The sequence below is a fragment of the Schistocerca americana genome, chromosome 2 (assembly GCF_021461395.2).
Source record: "Schistocerca americana isolate TAMUIC-IGC-003095 chromosome 2, iqSchAmer2.1, whole genome shotgun sequence".
Taxonomy (NCBI): Eukaryota; Metazoa; Arthropoda; class Insecta; order Orthoptera; family Acrididae; genus Schistocerca; species Schistocerca americana.
In genome coordinates, this window is record NC_060120.1 from 614,858,192 (window position 1) to 614,876,217 (window position 18,026).

An 18,026-nucleotide genomic window follows, 5' to 3' on the forward strand; every position below is an offset into this window, starting at 1 on the left:
GCTAGTCGCAAAAGATAGGCACTAGTAGCATTACTGTGGGGATACAAATCAGGTTTGTTTAAAATAAACGTAATGGTCATGAGCGGTAGTTACTTTTGAGATTGAATGTGGTGATCTGACGGTAGTCAAGAATGCCTTTAAGGTGACAAAGATGCCATTATCAATACCTCAGAGAGTTTGAATGAGGTCATGTAAAAAGGGCTACGAGCAGCTGGATGTTCCTCCTGCGATATTGCAGAAAGACTTGGCAGGAATGTAGCCGCTGTAGATGATTGCTGGTAGCAACGGTCATAAGCATGTATGACTGCAAGAAGATGGCTCCGGATGGCCACATGGCACTACGAAAGGGAAGACCATTGTGTTCGACATATGGCTCTGGAGCATCATACTGCATCTGCAGCAACAATCTGAGCAACAGTTGGCACCAAAGTGACATCATGAACTGTTATTGCAAGGACAGTTTTGAGCCAGACACTGTGTAGCATGCATTCCACTGACCCCAAACCACCGCCATTTGCAACTTAATTGTAGCCAAGCGAGACCTCATAGGTGGGAAGCTTGGAGATCTGTTGTATTTGCTAATGAGAGCTGGTTCTGGCTCGGTACCAATGACGGTCTTGTTTTGATTAGGAGGTGGCCAGCTGAGGGCTTGCAACCAACTTGTCTGTATGCTAGACACACTGGACCTACACCTGGGGTTCAGTTTCGTATGACAGCAGGAACACTCTCATGGTTATTCCACGCACCATGACTGCAAATTTGTACATCAATCTGTTGATTCGACCTGTTGTGCTGCCGTTCATAAACAGCATTCCAGGGAGTGTTTTCCAACAGGATAACACTTGACCACATACCACTGTTGTAACCCAATGTGCTCTGCACAGTGTTGACGTATTGCCGTTTCCTGCTTGATTACCAGATCAGTCTCAAATCGAGCACATATGGGACAACATTGTATGACAACTCCAGCACATCCACAAAGAGCATTAACTGTCCCTGTATTGACTGGCCACCCACAAACTGATATGTGGTGCCTGTACAACACAATGCATGCACATTTGCATTCAACACGCTAGGGGCTACACCATTTATTAACGAACCAGTATTTCACATTTGCAGGGGATTATCGTGCACTTACATTAACCAGTGATCTTGCAATATTAATTACTTAAATATGTTACTTAGAGAAATGTATTCCTGAAATTTTATTACTCTTCATTAATTATTTTTTGCTGTTACAATTCTTCTTTTGTCAGTGTACATTGCATTCATAATTCAAAATTTTGCTGCTATTCTCTTGCTGATTCAACAGCTTTTTATTGCTAGTTACATGTGCATTATTGACACTGACAAATCAGATTAAGTCTGAGAACTTACCACAGATGCTCCTGCACAGTATCAACATTTTGTTTTTCTTTCTGCTCTGTTCCCCTTTATAAACTCATGACCCACCCTGGCTTTTGTGTATGTATGCTGGATGACTTGTCTGACATAGCAGTAATTTTGTTTACAATCTAATGTGTAGAGATATGATTATAGTTCAGAGAACGTCAGTAGATACCTGAATATAAATTGAAGTCCCCCATCAGGAATCAAACATCAGCGTCTTGGTAGTCGTAGCTTGTGTCAGCTAGTCATTGCCTACTTCCTGTGTATGAATGATTCCAAGGAGTAATTTTATTCACTGCTAGACAGTAATGGCACTGTTTTTACAGCGGTGGTGAACTTTTATTCATAATATTTCAGACAATTCACAAGCAATATTTATAAATCATATATACAAACCTTTCTCATCATCAGTCTATCAAATAATGAAAACTATATCAAAATATTAACTGTATTTCCTTTGATTAGTCTGAACACACAAACCACAGTGCGGAACTTTATTTTATGTATCATCATCATCATCATTTAAGACTGATTATGCCTTTCAGCGTTCAGTCTGGAGCATAGCCCCCTTATAAAATTCCTCCATGATCTCCTATTCAGTGCTAACATTGGTGCCTCTTCTGATGTTAAACCTATTACTTCAAAATCATTCTTAACCGAATACAGGTACCTTCTCCTTGGTCTGCCCCAACTCCTCCTACCCTCTACTGCTGAACCCATGAGTCTCTTGGGTAACCTTGCTTCTCCCATGCATGTAACATGACCCCACCATCTAAGCCTGTTACCCTGACTGCTACATCTATAGAGTTCATTCCCAGTTTTTCTTTGATTTCCTCATTGTGGACACCCTCCTGCCATTATTCCCATCTACTAGTACCTGCAATCATCCTAGCTACTTTCATATCCGTAACCTCAACCTTGTTGATAAGGTAACCTGAATCCACCCAGCTTTCGCTCCCATACAATAAAGTTGGTCGAAAGATTGAACGGTGCACAGATAACTTAGTCTTCGTACTGACTTCCTTCTTGCAGAAGAGAGTAGATCGTAGCTGATCGCTCACTGCATTAGCTTTGCTACACCTTGCTTCCAGTTCTTTCACTATGTTGCCATCCTGTGAGAATATGCATCCTAAGTACTTGAAACCGTCCACCTGTTCTAACTTTGTTCCTCCTATTTGGCACTCAATCTGTTTATATTTCTTTCCCACTGACATTACTTTCGTTTTGGAGATGCTAATCTTCATACCATAGTCCTTACATTTCTGATCTAGCTCTGAAATATTACTTTGCAAACTTTCAATCGAACCTGCCATCACAACTAAGTCATCCGCATATGCAAGACTGCTTATTTTGTGTTCACATATCTCAATCTCACCCAGCCAGTCTATTGTTTTCAACATATGACCCATAAATAGTATGAACAACAGTGGAGACAGGTTACAGCATTGTCTTACCCCTGAAACTACTCTGAACCATGAACTCAATTTACCGTCAACTCTAACTGCTGCCTGACTATCCATGTAAAGACCTTTTAATTGCTTCCAAAAGTTTGCCTCCTATTCCATAATCTCGTAGAACAGACAATAACTTCCTCCTAGGAACCCGGTCATATGCCTTTTCTAGATCTATAAAGCATAGATACAATTCCCTGTTCCACTTGTAACACTTCTCCATTATTTGCCATAAGCTAAAGATCTGGTCCTGACAACCTCTAAGAGGCCTAAACCCACACTGATTTTCATCCAATTGGTCCTCAACTAATACTCGCACTTTCCTTTCAACAATACCTGAGAAGATTTTACCCACAACGCTGATTAAAGAGATACCTCTGTAGTTGTTACAATCTTTTCTGTTTCCATGTTTAAAGATTGGTGTGATTACTGCTTTTGTCCAGTCTGATGGAACCTGTCCAGACTCCCAGGCCATTTCAATTATCCTGTGTAGCCATTTAAGACCTGACATTCCACTGTATTTGATGAGTTCCGACTTAGTTTCATCCACCCCAGCTGCTTTATTGCACTGCAATCTATTGACCATTTTCTCCACTTCCTCAAATGTGATCCTATTTCCATCATCATTCCTATCCCATTGTACCTCGAAATCTGAAACATTACTGATCGTATTTTCACCTACATTGAGCAACTCTTCAAAATATTCCCTCCATCTGCCCAAGGCATCCACAGGATTCACCAGCAATTATCCTGACCTGTCCAAAATACTTGTCATCTCCTTCTTACCTCCCTTTCAAAGACTGCTAATTACACTCCAGAATGGTTTTCCAGCAGCTTGACCCATAGTCTCCAACCTGTTTCCAAAGTCTTCCCAGGATTTCTTCTTGGATGCTGCAATTATCTGTTTGGCTTTGTTTCTTTCTTCAACATAACTTTCTCTGTCTACCTGAGTTCTAGTATGTAGCCATTTTTGATACGCCTTCTTTTCCATTTTACAGGCTGCCTTGACTGTGTCATTCCACCAAGCTGTTTGCTTCATCCTACTTTTACACACTACTGTTCCAAGACATTCTTTAGCCACTTCTAGTACTGTGCCCCTGTACCTTGCCCATTCCTTTTCCAATGACTGTAATTGACTACATTCAACTAACTGGTACCTTTCTGAGATCACTGTTATGTACTTGTGCCTGATTTCCTTATCCTGAAGTTGCTCCACTCTTATCCTCCTACATATGGACCTGACCTCCTGCACTTTCGGCCTCACAATCCCAATTTCACTGCAGATTAAATAATGATCAGTGTCATCAAAGAATCCCCTGAATACACACATGTCCCTCACAGCCTTCGTGAATTCCTGATCTGTTACTATATAGTCAATGACAGATCTGGTTCCCCTGCCTTCCCAAGTATACCGGTGAATGTTCTTAATATAATAGAGGGAAACATTCCACGTGGGAAAAATTATATATAAAAAGTCTTTCTGCTCCCGGGATTGGAATGACTCCTTACCCTCTCCCTTAAAACCCACTTCCTTTCGTCTTCCCCTCTCCTTCCCTCTTTCCTGATGAGGCAACAGTTTGTTGCGAAAGCTTGAATTTTGTGTGTATGTTCGCGTTTGTTTGTGTGTCTATCGACCTGCCAGCGCTTTTGTTCGGTGAATGTTCTTATGTTTAAAAAATGAGTTTGTGATTACTAAGCCCATATTGGCACAGAAATCCAAGAGTTGTTTCCCATTCCTGTTGGCCTCCATATCCTCTCCAAATTTACCCATCACCTTTTCATACCCTTCTGTTAGATTTCCAATCCTGGCATTAAAATCCCCATGAGCAGAACACTGGCCTTGTCCTTTACTCTAACAACTACATCATTAAGTGCCTCATAAAAACCATCCATCTTATCTTGATCTGTCCCTTCACAACGCGAATATACTGACACAATCCTAATTTTCTTGCTAGACACTGTCAAATCTATCCACATCAGTCGTTCGTTTACATACCTTATTGCAACTACGCTGGGTTCCATTTCTTTCCTGATGTAAAGCCCTACACCCCATTGAGCTATTCCTGCTTTGACTCCTGACAGGTAGACCTTGTATTCTCCCACTTCCTCTTCTTTTTCACCGCTTACCCGAATGTCACTAACAGCTAAAACGTCCAGCCCCCATCTTACTTGCAGCCTCTGCCAGCTCTACCTTCTTCCCAGAGTAGTCCCCATTGATATTAATAGCTCCCCATCTCATTACCATTTGTTTGCCAAGTCATATCTTAGGAGTCCCTGGTTTGTCAGTTAGAGGTGGGACTCCCGTCACCTCCAATGTACGTATAGAAGACATGGTTAATCTCTGGTACAATATGGCACAAAATTGATTCTGTAAGCTAAAAGAACTCATGTGCATACTATACCTACTGTGGTAAACAAGTAGCCAATTCTTGTGTAGTGCAATGTTGGGCATAAAGTGGAGATCCATAATTTGCCACCTGAGTGTGAGGACCAACAAATCAGCATTCAAGATTGTTGCGCTATTGCTTGTGTCTGGTTTATGCCCTCCACACACCTCCAAATCAAGAGGATAACTGGGAGCAACGATGCACGTACCAAGTTTTGTATTCATCCCTCATACAAGATATCTTCGCCAGCTGAGTCAGCAATTTTAAAAAACCATGGGTTACTTATACAACCAAGTGGCAGACATTATTTGTCTGGACAAACTATGATTTGCACCTGTGTATTCAATAGTCACCAGCAGAATCCTCTAATATGATGAATAAGGCACTTCCCCCACCCCAACCACCTTTTCCTCCCAGAAGAAAGTACAGGGTGTACATTGGCCTTCCTTCCCAACACCATAGTTGCTTCCCTGAGAAGCAACTGCCCCAGGTGCACCAATGTCACCTAATCTCGAGTGCAGGCTAAAGCTTGTAGACTGCAGCCAACAATGCCGCTGGCCATACCCTTCTTTATCCACAGGCAACGAGCATCATCCCTTCACTCTTACACCAACACACACTTCTGTACTGAACTAAACAACTGGGGACCAACTGAAGATTATAATAAGGCTAGAAGACATTGGACTACCTAAACGTGGCACTGCAAAGTGACATTACTAAAAATATGAAGTAAAATTAATGTCAACAAGAAAACAAAATGTGCCTTGGTATCTTTTGAGCAATAACATTATGTATATTCTTCCACAAATGTACAAAAGGAAAAAAAAAGCAAACTTATGGGTAAGCACTGACACAAAACACTGCAGCATTACACAAAAAAATCTGTTCCTTTGCCTTGATAAAAAGCAGCCTCTGATTAGACAGATCAAAATATTTTTTGATTACTGGTCCACATAATGATATTGTGTGTCCCAATGTTATGTTAAATTTAAAAACAAACAATATGGAATGATGCAGTTATGAAAACATAAAAAATGTAGCCTACATGTTGAGGAATTCAGTTCGCTAGCAAGTCTATGCATCTACCTGTCGATGGAACACCAATTACTTATTTCAAGCTATTATTACCATCTCTCAGTAATAAATAAAATTAAATACTCTCATGTTCTACTATATATTTGTTACTGTTTATCAACTATTTTTCAATATAGTATGAATTTTTCAAAAACACTGAGAAATTTGAAGTGCCTACACTCATTAACGAATTTTTTAGAACTCTATTGAAAATTAGCAAATTGCATCATTCCTGGGGAAGTGGACTGTAGGAGTATAAGGAACACAAAACATAGTACTTTTTATTAACTACTTTATTAGTTGAAAAATTGTTTACTTCAAGTAACAATATTCATTCTTGAAAAACTGTACATTTGATATTGCGAATCTCTTTATTGGGCTCAAAAATATGAGTAACTTTTAAATTCATGTTAAAAATAAAATTGCGAAATTTGCAACCAGTTTAGTATTTAGCCACATACATTCTGCTATTAGAGTAATGCTCTCAGAATTAAAATTACAAGAAAATCTGTAGTCACTGCTGAGTATTTAGTTTTCATGCTGTCAATAATCAAAAACCTGTGAACTTCTTATAAATAAGATAACTGCTCTATTGCAAACAGATGTACACGTAATTATTTCATTCACACACTTATTTCCTTACATGTTGTTTGAGCTTAAAAAGCCACTGAACAATAAGGATCCGAACACTTATAATGTCTTAAGTTTCCCTGATCATAGTCTTAAGACTCATAATTCATCACATGGATGCAAATATAAGAGCTTTTGACCAACAACTTACTAGATCATACAAAGCCTTCTGCCACACCTTAATGTGAATATATTGCCACATGTAATCACAGTTATGATTTCATAGGTACAGCTCAGCTTTCATATGAGAGAGAGAAAAAAAAACACTCTCACACATCTAAATCATCATCAGGATCATCTTCATCCCAGTCATCAGATTCTTCCAGCTTGTAAAATATTTCACCACCACTCTTTTTTGATTCATCGTCATCTTGCTTCCTGAAAAAAGATACAACAGTAGTTAATATCAAGATATAAGTGTTCAGAAGTGCAATATGCAAACTATTCACAGGTCTCCAATATCCAGTTTAAATTTCCATATTGCTGCAAACAACTTTGTTTACTGTCATATTTTGCAATGAAGTGCTTCATTGGAGAACAAACTGAATGCTGAAGTCTCTTTTGGGAGCATTCAATACAAAAAGCACTGAAAAATAAAATGCTTACAAACATACTCAGACAGGTAACATTGCTGAAAAGTACTGCCTCCAAATTTGTTATGTGAAAACTCTTACAACTGGTGAAATAAAACACATGTTATTAACTTTCTACATCTTTATTCTTTCTATCTACATATCTGTAGCCCTCTGCCACTACATGGCTCCAAATTGTAGCTTGTAACATTGCAGTCTTGAACTCAAATGTCAGTGTGTGAGAATTCGCATCCTGTAATCGAGTTTGAAATTCAAAGAGTTCGTTCACACATGGAGCACCCTTTCCTTCAGCATGACAATGTGACCACACATGAGCACTACAACAATCCTATGCCACAGGTTCACTGTCATCGACCATCCTCCATATAGTCCCGACACGGTCTCATCTAATTTTCATCTGTTTTAAAAACTTAAAGATCACCTTCAAGGATTTCATTTTGATAGTGATGAAATGGTGCAAGCAGAGGTGAGGTTGTGGCTCCATCAACAAAATCAAACTTTCTACAGAAAAGGTATCAACAAACTGGTCTCACAATGGGAGAAATGTGTTTGTTGCCAGGGTGACTATGTTGAGAAATAAATATATAAAAATGAAGATTAAAGAAGAAGAATGTTTATTTTTTTTATTTAAAAATCTTAAAGAATTTTCTCATAAAATATTCAGAGGCATTACTTTTCAGCACACCCTCGTATATACCTTGACTCATTCCACGTTGCTCATGGTTCTCCTCCTTGGTGAGATCTACAGAACAGGATGATTGAATGAAGTCAAATCTGCTCATGTAAGCCTACTATGTGAAGATCACTAATTTCCACAATGCTACAGTGTAGGTGATATACTTGTACCATTGCCTCCTCCTCAGGGTCAATAGTGTGCCTATAATTCATGGATTGCTGCAACGACTTCTTGCGCAGTCTATCTGAGAATGTAACCTGTTTAAAGTGCCACTTTCAACAGCTATAGGCATCAACAGTGACTCATGCTTTTGCACTGTAAGACACCGGAAACATTTGGATCTGAACCCATACACTGATGCATACAAAAATGACTTTGAATTTGTGCCAACATCTCTCCATTTTTCAGCCAAACTCACAAAAAAATCCACTAATGGGACTCAAATCATGTGCCTGTTTGTAAAGTGTTATCACACTTTACAATTCTTAGCTGTGGAAGAATGAACAAACGACTGTTAGGGTTTAACAGCCCAATTACAATGAGGCCAACTGAGTATAAGATTAAATTAAGAAAAGCATTAAGAAGGAAATCAGCCACATTCTTTTTAAGGGAATCATATCAGAAATTGCCTTAAGAGATTTAAGGGCACCATGCAAAACCTAAACTGGATACACATACAAGAATATGAATTGGTTATCTCCAGAATGCAAATATAGTTGGTTATTAACAGAACTTCTGTAGTTAAAGTTGCATACTACTGTTCAGTGGAAAACAATGAGCACAGAAATGAATACAATTTCTGTGAAACTAATGGAAACTGCTGTCATCTTCAGTTGTGTTGGAAATGGAGTGATGGTTAGCCAGGAGTGACAAGGGAACTGGACTGCCTACAGTTAGAGCTTGATAAATACTGAGACATTTTCACAGAGTAGTATGCTCTGTACAGTTGACAGCCATGACATGGAGGAACAAGTATATGCATGCAGACTTAGTTGTAATGTACAATGCATGCTTATTAACAACAGAACTGATGAAACTTGAATTTTAAACTTAAAAAAAAAATCTGTTTGAAACTATGTATGTTGTAAATTCACGATGATTAGAAGATATACAAGGAACAGCAGTAGTAGCTGTGGTCTTTGTGTTACATCATTTTTTAGGCACTAAACCTGTGTCAGTCTGTGGTGCAATAAATAAGTATTTTATTGTATTGGTTCCATCATTAGATTTGATTAACTAGTCAATCAGCCCCTGAGATACATCAGAAAAACCCAGACTTTCATTACAGGTAGAGATTATGCATTCAAGATGGCAAAAATCAAGAAGTTAAGTATATGAGTTGTAGCAATGAAAGTTGGTTACATTTTAAGCTTAAGATCTATTACCTCTCAATATTTTCTGTAGGAGGGCTCTATTGTTGATTACTTGAAATGTTATCAAACAAGAGAAAATTTGTGCTCAATGACAGCAAATTTCTATATGCTATTCATCTAACAAATGAAAATTAATTTAAATCACAAATGAGTCCTGTTGATAGTAAAGGTCAGCTTCAGATTCTATAGATAACAGTTTAAATAATGATTATAAAAGCCTGGTAAACTTCACATAGACAATGCATACATAATTATGATTTTCTACTGTGGTTCAATTTACCGAATGTATGGTAGGACAAGCTGGTTTTTAGCTTCTTTCTCTGCTGCACAAAGCTCTAAGTTGAACGTTGATTTTGGTTCATTCTGGACATCAGAAGTTACTTTTTTCATAAAATCAACTTTTGTGCAACTTACTGAAAATTCATCATTTATATGAAATTGCTCCACCTACAAAAGAATCAACAATTACATATTGCTAATGGAGAAAATAAAGCAAGAGACACACAAGAATCTCTCTCTCTCTCTCTCTCTCTCTCTCTCTGTGTGTGTGTGTGTGTGTGTGTGTGTGTGTGTGTGTGTGTGTGTGTGTAAACGCCATAAAAATAAAATAAACCCAGCTGTAGGGAGATTGTGCAATCACTGGTCTCAAGGAAAATAGAAGTGTTCTGTCATAAACTCACTCAGTAAATGTACCAGCCATACTACAAATTGTTTCATTTTCTAAAACTGATGAGACAAAGTGAATTCCTAAAATAAATGTGGCTCAAAGCATGCCTTTCTTTAGTCATGTGATGAAAGTAATCAACAGCATCAAAAATTCTTCCAACAAAATAACCTTTTGCGATCCAATCAGTATCTCCAATGTACTTGCTAATACGTAGCTGTGGTCTGTGAGTTACATCATTACTGCCTAATTGATCGATCTTATCAATGAGAACGGATTAGTTTTAAATCCTTCCCTAAATGCTCTGCTATCACCACACACTCCAGCCCCATCATTGAGACAAAGCATTCTTAGGCAGGGAAAGAATGATCTGTGAAACCAAACAAAATCAAAGCATCTGAAGCTTAGCAGTTGCTGTCCATGACATCATGATACATTTTCATGTCTTTCCTCTTTACTTTCTCTGTTGCCTTCCACAGGCTTATATTCTCCACTTCACTACTTATAGACTGCATTTTAATTTAATCTTCTAATGTATCTTTACCAGCAGGCCTGAATTTGTTACATAATTTAATTTCCTGTCTATCACCGCTGTGCTTTTATTTACCTTTAACTTCCATTCACATTATGATTTTTTGTTTATCTCTCATTTTTCTCTGATCAAGTGCTAACAGTTCATAACTAAAATTCTTAATCTCAACTGTTAAACGCATTTTTACCTTTCAATCCTAACTGTATGTAAGTCTCACTTTGCCTGAGCCTTGTGATGGTTTACTCTTCATTACATCACCTTTATATCCACTTTGGGCAACTTAAATTAACATATGGTTAAATGGCAATAATTATAACTAATTGATTTTTCTAGTAAAGGTCTGACAGAATGTAAATACTTTTGGGTTAAAGGAGACCACTCACCAACAAGCAGACACACAGTGATGCATTTCAGCAGGTGGAGTAGATTGTGTTGGGTGGGATGGGTAGAGAAAAACAGAGGCAGGAGGCAAGGAGAGGGGTTGGGGTGAGTGGCTAGTGGCTTGGTGGGAGGCAGCAGTTTGCTGGGTAGGAATGAGGGGTTGCAGGAGCACTGCCTAGGAATATGATACACGATTGTCATTGCACTCTAAAGTTGATGCCAGAACCTGAATTTAGGAAGAGGCAACAGGTCACAGGTAGGGGAAACTGTTAGGGGAGGGTGTGGGGACAGTAGATCACTGGAGATAACAGGCCAGGACATAGAGGGCAGTACAATTATGGGAGTGAAGGATGTGTGGCACAAATAACTTTCATCCGCATAGTTCAGAGACACTCTTCGTGAAAGCTCTTGGTGAAGGGAAGGATCCAGATGGCCCATGTTGTGCAGCAGAAACTGAAACTGAGCAAGTTATGCTCAGCTGCATGTTGTGCCACTGGATTGTCAACTTTGTTCTTGGCAACAGTTTGCCAGTTGCCATTCATCCTAGTGGACAGCTATTTGAAAGTCATACTGACATAAAATGCTATGCTGTGTTTGCAGCAGAGATGGTATATGATGTGACTACTTTCACAGTTGGCCCTGCCTGGATAGGGTAGGATGACAGGAGTGGAGTAGGAAGTGCTGAATGGATGCATTGGGCAGGTCTTGCACCTGGGCCTCTCACAGCGACATTATCCCTGTGACAAAGGGTTGGGAGTGGGGGTGGCATAGGGGTGGACCAGGATGTTGCGTAGGTTGGGTTGATGACAGTAAACCACTTTAGGAGTGGGAAGGATCTTGGTACGATGTCCCTCATTCAAGGGCATGATGAGAGATAATCAAAGCCTTGAAGGAGGATATGTTTCAGTTGTTCCAGTCCAGGGTGATACTGGCGCTCTCTCTCTCTCTCTCTCTTTTTGGTTGTGTGTGTGTGTGTGTGTGTGTGTGTGTGTGTGTGTGTGTGTGTGTGTGGAGGGGGGGGGGGGCACTTCTCTGTAGCTCATTCTCGGGGATGGTGGGAGGATTTAGGTATGTGAGGATGTGGCATGGGAAATCTATTTGTGGACTAGGTTCAGGGGGTAGGGCCTGCCTATGGAGGCCTACATGAGACTTTCAACACACTGCAATGCAGAAAAGTCATCCTTTGGTGGCAAGGCTGTATGTGAGAAGCGAATGCTTTCTCTTTCAAAATGTATTATATATAGTTTTTGGAAAAACGAGGTTATTATTTATTTGTTCATACGATATGATTGTCTGGTGTTGGCCATTTATGTATTTTTATGTCACTCCACCCCACTCCTACCTGACAGTGGGGATGAAATGTCATAGGAGCTGTCACTAACCAGCCAATGACCCCAGAGGCCTTTTGATAATGAAACTAATGTTAGATATTTCATACTATTTTCCATGGCCCTACCTCCTTTCCTACATCTAGGGGATGTCTTACCCCTCCCCCCCCCCCCCCCTCCCCCAGTGTTTTTCAGATTGCCAGTGATATGTATTACAAATCCAGTTGACATTGCTTCCCACATAATTTACAAATTTACATGCCACCACCACCTTCCCATCAAACACCCACAGCCACCCCTATAGGCCAACTGTCATTAGGTCTTAGGTCTTTAACCATTCAGTCTATCAACTCCAAATATTATGAGTATTAATAGTATTTAGTATCAGTAGTATTACTTTTGTCTTTTTTCAGAACCACCTCCACCAAACCCCTAGGGGAAAAATATCATTAGCTGGAACAACGCGCAATCAGCTCAGCAACAGCTATGGATTCTACACAAGTATTAGTCATTTTTATATGCCATCCACTTCCCACGCCTACTCTTGCTTCTAGTTGGACTAGGAGTGTCTTCTTAACACCCCTGCTCCCTTCCAAAACCCCAATATTTTTCTCTGCAGTAAGTCATGTGCATACTAAGTTTGGCTGAAATTCCTCCGCATGTCCCAGAGTTATGCTTTAAATGCCAGTTGCTTTGTTCTTCAACTCCTTCCTCATTCCTAGGAGTTCTAGGGCCCATAGTATTTTTTCCCCAGATACATTTACTGAATTTGGTTGAAATTGCTCCAGGTGTTACAGAGTTATTCTTCCATAACCGCGTCACCAGAAACAAACACATATATAAATACATTAGACACTAACATAAATCAATTTAAGTACATAAATATATAATAAATAACTGCTACATGAAAAAAATCTCTCAGTCCCATTCACAGGTAAGTATTATATATACATTAATTAAAAGGAAGAAAAATGTACCGATTTTGATATTTTGCCAGCTGTTTTTCGGTGGATTGTAGTGGCTACAGGTTTTCCTTGTACTGCAGATATCTGTATATAAGTAGATGCAAGATGTTTCAACTGGGCTATAGTCAGATCCCGATTCATTAGGACATCTTCGTGAACCAAACAAATCATCTGTTTAACACTGACACCTGTAAGACGTTGGTTTTGTTGTAAACTGTTAGAAAGGAAAACAAGTCTGCAACACAAAAACATAAAGAAATATGCATCACATAAGCTCTAAAATTAAGTGTTATGCATTTTTAAAGACCGCAAGAATAAGGAAACAGTAGAAGAGTAAAAATGGCCTAGAGTATTTCTGCTAAGCTAAAGAAAGTTTTCCGACAACATTCTAGTGCATCTAAAATGGAAAGTTAGCAATCAGTGATAAACTAAAGTTTTGAATGAAGGCAGTGGACACGTACTTTAGCAAGCAAGCCAACTAGCATGTCCATAATTACTGGGAGAAATGTAAAGAAAAACAAATCAATCAGGGAATAAATTGGAGTGGAATAGGTAATTACGACTTACGAAAATGACATGGATGGAGCTGGGAGAAGTAGCCAGGAAATTCTTTGCTGAATTTTGAGGAAAAAGAAAAGATTGAGTCAACAACATAATTTAAAGTGGGTAGCAGGTGTTGGGAAACACAGAAGTGCTACACAGATATGTACAACTGAAGGCCTCAATGCATGAAAAATTGAGAAGAGATCTTTATCCATCAATGGTTGTCAAACAGATGATGATTATAAATAAGAACACCAATACCTATCACAGTAGTATGACGACGGTAGGGTAATCAGATACAAGAAAATTTACAACTGTATCTTTTTTTGAACATACTATTCTTAATGTTCAATTCAAAATAAAAACAGGTAAAATGAAGTGTGTGAACAAGCAGTTCCACCAAAAGATTCATATTTGTGAGCAAGCCATAAAGTACTGCCCATGAGGACACAACCAAGCAACAAAATGAATGTGTTTCTTTTACTTCTATACTTTGCAATCTTGTATTAGGTGAACTTTTCTTCCAGCTATTATGTATTTATTTCAGTGACCAGTTGATGACAATCACTAGAAGACTAGGAATAGCTCGTTCCCTCGTGCAAATATTTACATCTTTCTGTGTCAACAGCACAAAGTATTATGAGAATTTTACCTATGGATATTCTCCAGATAATCTTTTGCATATGTCTTTTCTTGGTGTGGATATGCTTTATCTACAGCTCTGTCCTTCGCCCTTTTTCTGAGAAAGAAGTAGTATAGGACTACCCTCTTCCATCTAGCACCACTAATGGAGGACTACTTATTAGCCACTGCCTTTGACCTTCCTTTTGGAAATGGCTTCTGTAGAGCACTGTTGCTCTTTGTCCTCTCTCCAAGCCGTATGCGAGTTCTCACTTTTGATAAGCAAGAAATTCTAACAGGTAGAAGACTTCCCTACAATTAGCTGGGAAAGAATTTTTCATCCAGGCTGTGTAATGTATGCTTAAGCAAGTACAAAACAGCCAAGTAACAGCACTAGCTTCAAAGTCTGCTCACTGAAGAATGACCTCCCAGCACTGTAAAACTTACTACTATATTGTTAATCTATGGTCCGTTGTCCTTGTTTAAGATTACCATCTTCCTCATGATATAGGCAATGACTTGAAAGATTCCTACATTCTCTATCACACACATTGTTTCCACTGCCTTATCACGCAGCTTCCATAACTGGGCTTATGACACCAAGATGGATGGAAACATTAACCAGTTCCCAGCTTGGGAATTAAATCCATATCCTTTCAGCCTATGACAGTCTCCCAAGGATGCACGTGCAATAACAGATTAAGGAATGTTATGGATGAAATCAGTGAATTTTCAATTATCCATTGATAAATAAAATAATAATAAACAACAATACAAATTTACAGATTGGAATCAGAAGTGTAAATAGAAAATAATTTACGCAGATTAATTTCTGTTCATATGTGCAGAGGAAGGGGCTGGTAAGAGCAAAATATTCTGACAGTCTTCAGCAGACACAGATTATGAGGTCAGTTGGGCAATAGAGGAACTGTGGATTTATTTAATGACAGGTACTAACACTCTTAACTGAAACCTATTAAATTATTTTTGAATTTCATGAAAGCATTTTAATTCTGCCAGATAATCTAGAACATATTTTACAATCTGTCAAAAAATGTAGGACAATTTGGATCAACCAAAGTTTGTGGTACCACCTATCTCCTTTGACCCGTGCAGTAACTGTGTAGGGACATCATTGTGGTGCAGTGTATTTCAAGTGGATCATGTTTGCAGAGCGCATGTTGAATTGGTGTTCTCTAGTGTGGGATGTTTGATTCTAAATTGTTTGTGTGCTTTGTTAGTGATTCATTGGACTTCCTGAATGCTATTTGTGAGAATAATATTGGAGGAGTTTATAATGGTTTTTTAGTTATTTTGATGTCGGCAGCTTTGAGCAGCACATCTATTTTCAGGTTTGGAATTTGTAATGCAGTGTGTTGGTTATGGTTGAGATTTAAGTTTATGTATCAGTTTTGTTAGTTATGGATTGATAAATAGATCCCTGCATGCTGCAATAGGGGACGACACATCAAGCATGATTAAATTCCTACAGTTGGTCAGTTTAATTGCTGAGTGTATCAACTGTTAACATTTGTCGAGAACATATGAGACTGACCAAAGTTGCTGCATCTCGAACCAGCGATCAGTGTACGTGGAGCCGTCAACAGGACGACATATGTCATTCTATCTGGAGGGGATCCTAGTTTGAGAGGTACAGCATGACCATTCAAGAGATTGTGTTGATGACATTTTTGCTATCAATAGATTGCTCGATTTATATGTAAGCTGACTTTGGTCGATAAGTATGTTTTTATTTTATATTGTAGTGTGTATGGTATGTGTGTTTATGAGCATAATTGTGCGTTTCTTGTATACTGAAATTGGTGCAAATGCAGTTTTTCATTTTTTTGAGGTTATGTTTTTAGTTGTTGGTAATTACGCTGGATTGTGAATGGTAGATATCATGGGGTTTGTTCTATGAATGTTGGTGAGGGTATGTTTTCAATATTAGTTATAAGGGCGAGCTGTGGTAATGCTGACTTCGTAATAGTTATACATGTCAAGTGAAGTGTTAGATAGTGGAATTGTCTAGTTGTGTCTAGTCTTGTCATAGTGTGGATTTTGAATGAGCTATGTACATCACATCAAGCAGTTCGAGTTAAATGTTCAACAGCAGTTTTTCAGATGTTTTCCTTACTGTAGTTTTGCTGAAGACTGAGGATTTTGTTTGCCTGATTTGTTTTGGTATGTCTTAAGTTACTAGCATTATGATATATTTAGTTTGTCACCACCCAAAACCCACTAATTCTCATGGCTGCCTCACTAGTTTCCTGTTATTTCTGAAATTAAATATTTTTCACATTTGTGTCTATTTACATGTGTAATAACTGACATCCTGGTCACCTTATTGTATAAGCTCGATATAGTGATATTCACCAGATTGATAACAGCTTGTGTCAAAGCAATGGATGGTACCATTATTTTTGGTTTTGCCAACAGTTCAGTATATTAGCACGCTTACCTTTTAAGACTGATGATGAAAGGATGTTTTGGAGATCCCTGTAACACTGATTCAGCCCAGTTTTCAGAATAAATGATGACAGTGAATCAATACACAATATAAATTCTTTTCCTTGGCTAGATGTAGCCAAATGGGATAATTTGTCCACCAAACTTACAGTTGAGCTGGAATTCTCTCTCGAGTCTAAAATATATTTGATCACATAAATGCAAAATCAGTTTACTGGAAAAACTATGATAATGTCTTATGAATTTCAGTATAACACTACTAATGAATACTTGTATAAGATTATGTCATTACAAGTAGGTTCATACGTAAGCTTACCTACATAAACTACATTACTGAGTACCTGTCCAATCTTCTTCACATGAGAAAAAATCAAAGAACTGTAGTATCTCCACACCTTCACATGGTTTGAGTCTTGCTATGTTGTTATCAAGAGCTAAAACACACACTGTATTTGGTCCTGAAGTAGCTTGTTTGACAAAAGATTTCCAGAGGCATATTCCAGTGTTTTCAACAGAATCTGCAAAATTATTTTTTATCCAATGTGGTAGATAGAAACAATGACGACGACAACAACAACAACAACAACAACAATAATAAAGGAAATTACACTTCATACTTTACATATATGTTTGTAATGTAACACGTCCTGGTTAAGTATCCCAGTCAAGCTACACAAAATATTCAATGTACGGCTCTCAGGCCTGCCACCAGATTACATTTTATGTACCCCTCAAGGAAACTCTCGACATTATCATTATCAGCAGGTTGCTTATTGTTACTGCTGACAAGTTTCAGTAACAAACAGCCACCTTCCAACAATTAAATCAAATTTCTAGCTTCTGCACTCCTTTGTTATTTTTACCTCAAGCGTACCTAATGTAGACAGAATGTTACACTAGCATACAACAAAACAACCAGATAGTAATGCAAAATAAGGTGAGTCATTCAG

General features: G+C 38.5%; 1 protein-coding gene across 2 annotated transcripts in view; it reads right to left on the reverse strand.

Annotated features, from left to right (window-relative positions):
• Positions 1-6,576: 6,576 nt before the first annotated feature.
• The window catches only part of LOC124596136 (elongator complex protein 5), a 33,099-nt gene continuing 21,649 nt past the window's right edge, over positions 6,577-18,026 (reverse strand). For both annotated transcript variants that reach the window (XM_047135156.1, XM_047135157.1), the window contains exons 3-7: positions 17,418-17,594; positions 17,069-17,251; positions 13,456-13,631; positions 9,854-10,020; positions 6,577-7,309 (exon numbers count right to left, since the gene is read on the reverse strand). In XM_047135156.1, the coding sequence (XP_046991112.1) occupies positions 7,201-7,309; positions 9,854-10,020; positions 13,456-13,631; positions 17,069-17,251; positions 17,418-17,594 (812 nt within the window). In that variant the 3' untranslated portion in view covers positions 6,577-7,200. The remainder of the gene's footprint in view (positions 7,310-9,853; positions 10,021-13,455; positions 13,632-17,068; positions 17,252-17,417; positions 17,595-18,026) is intronic.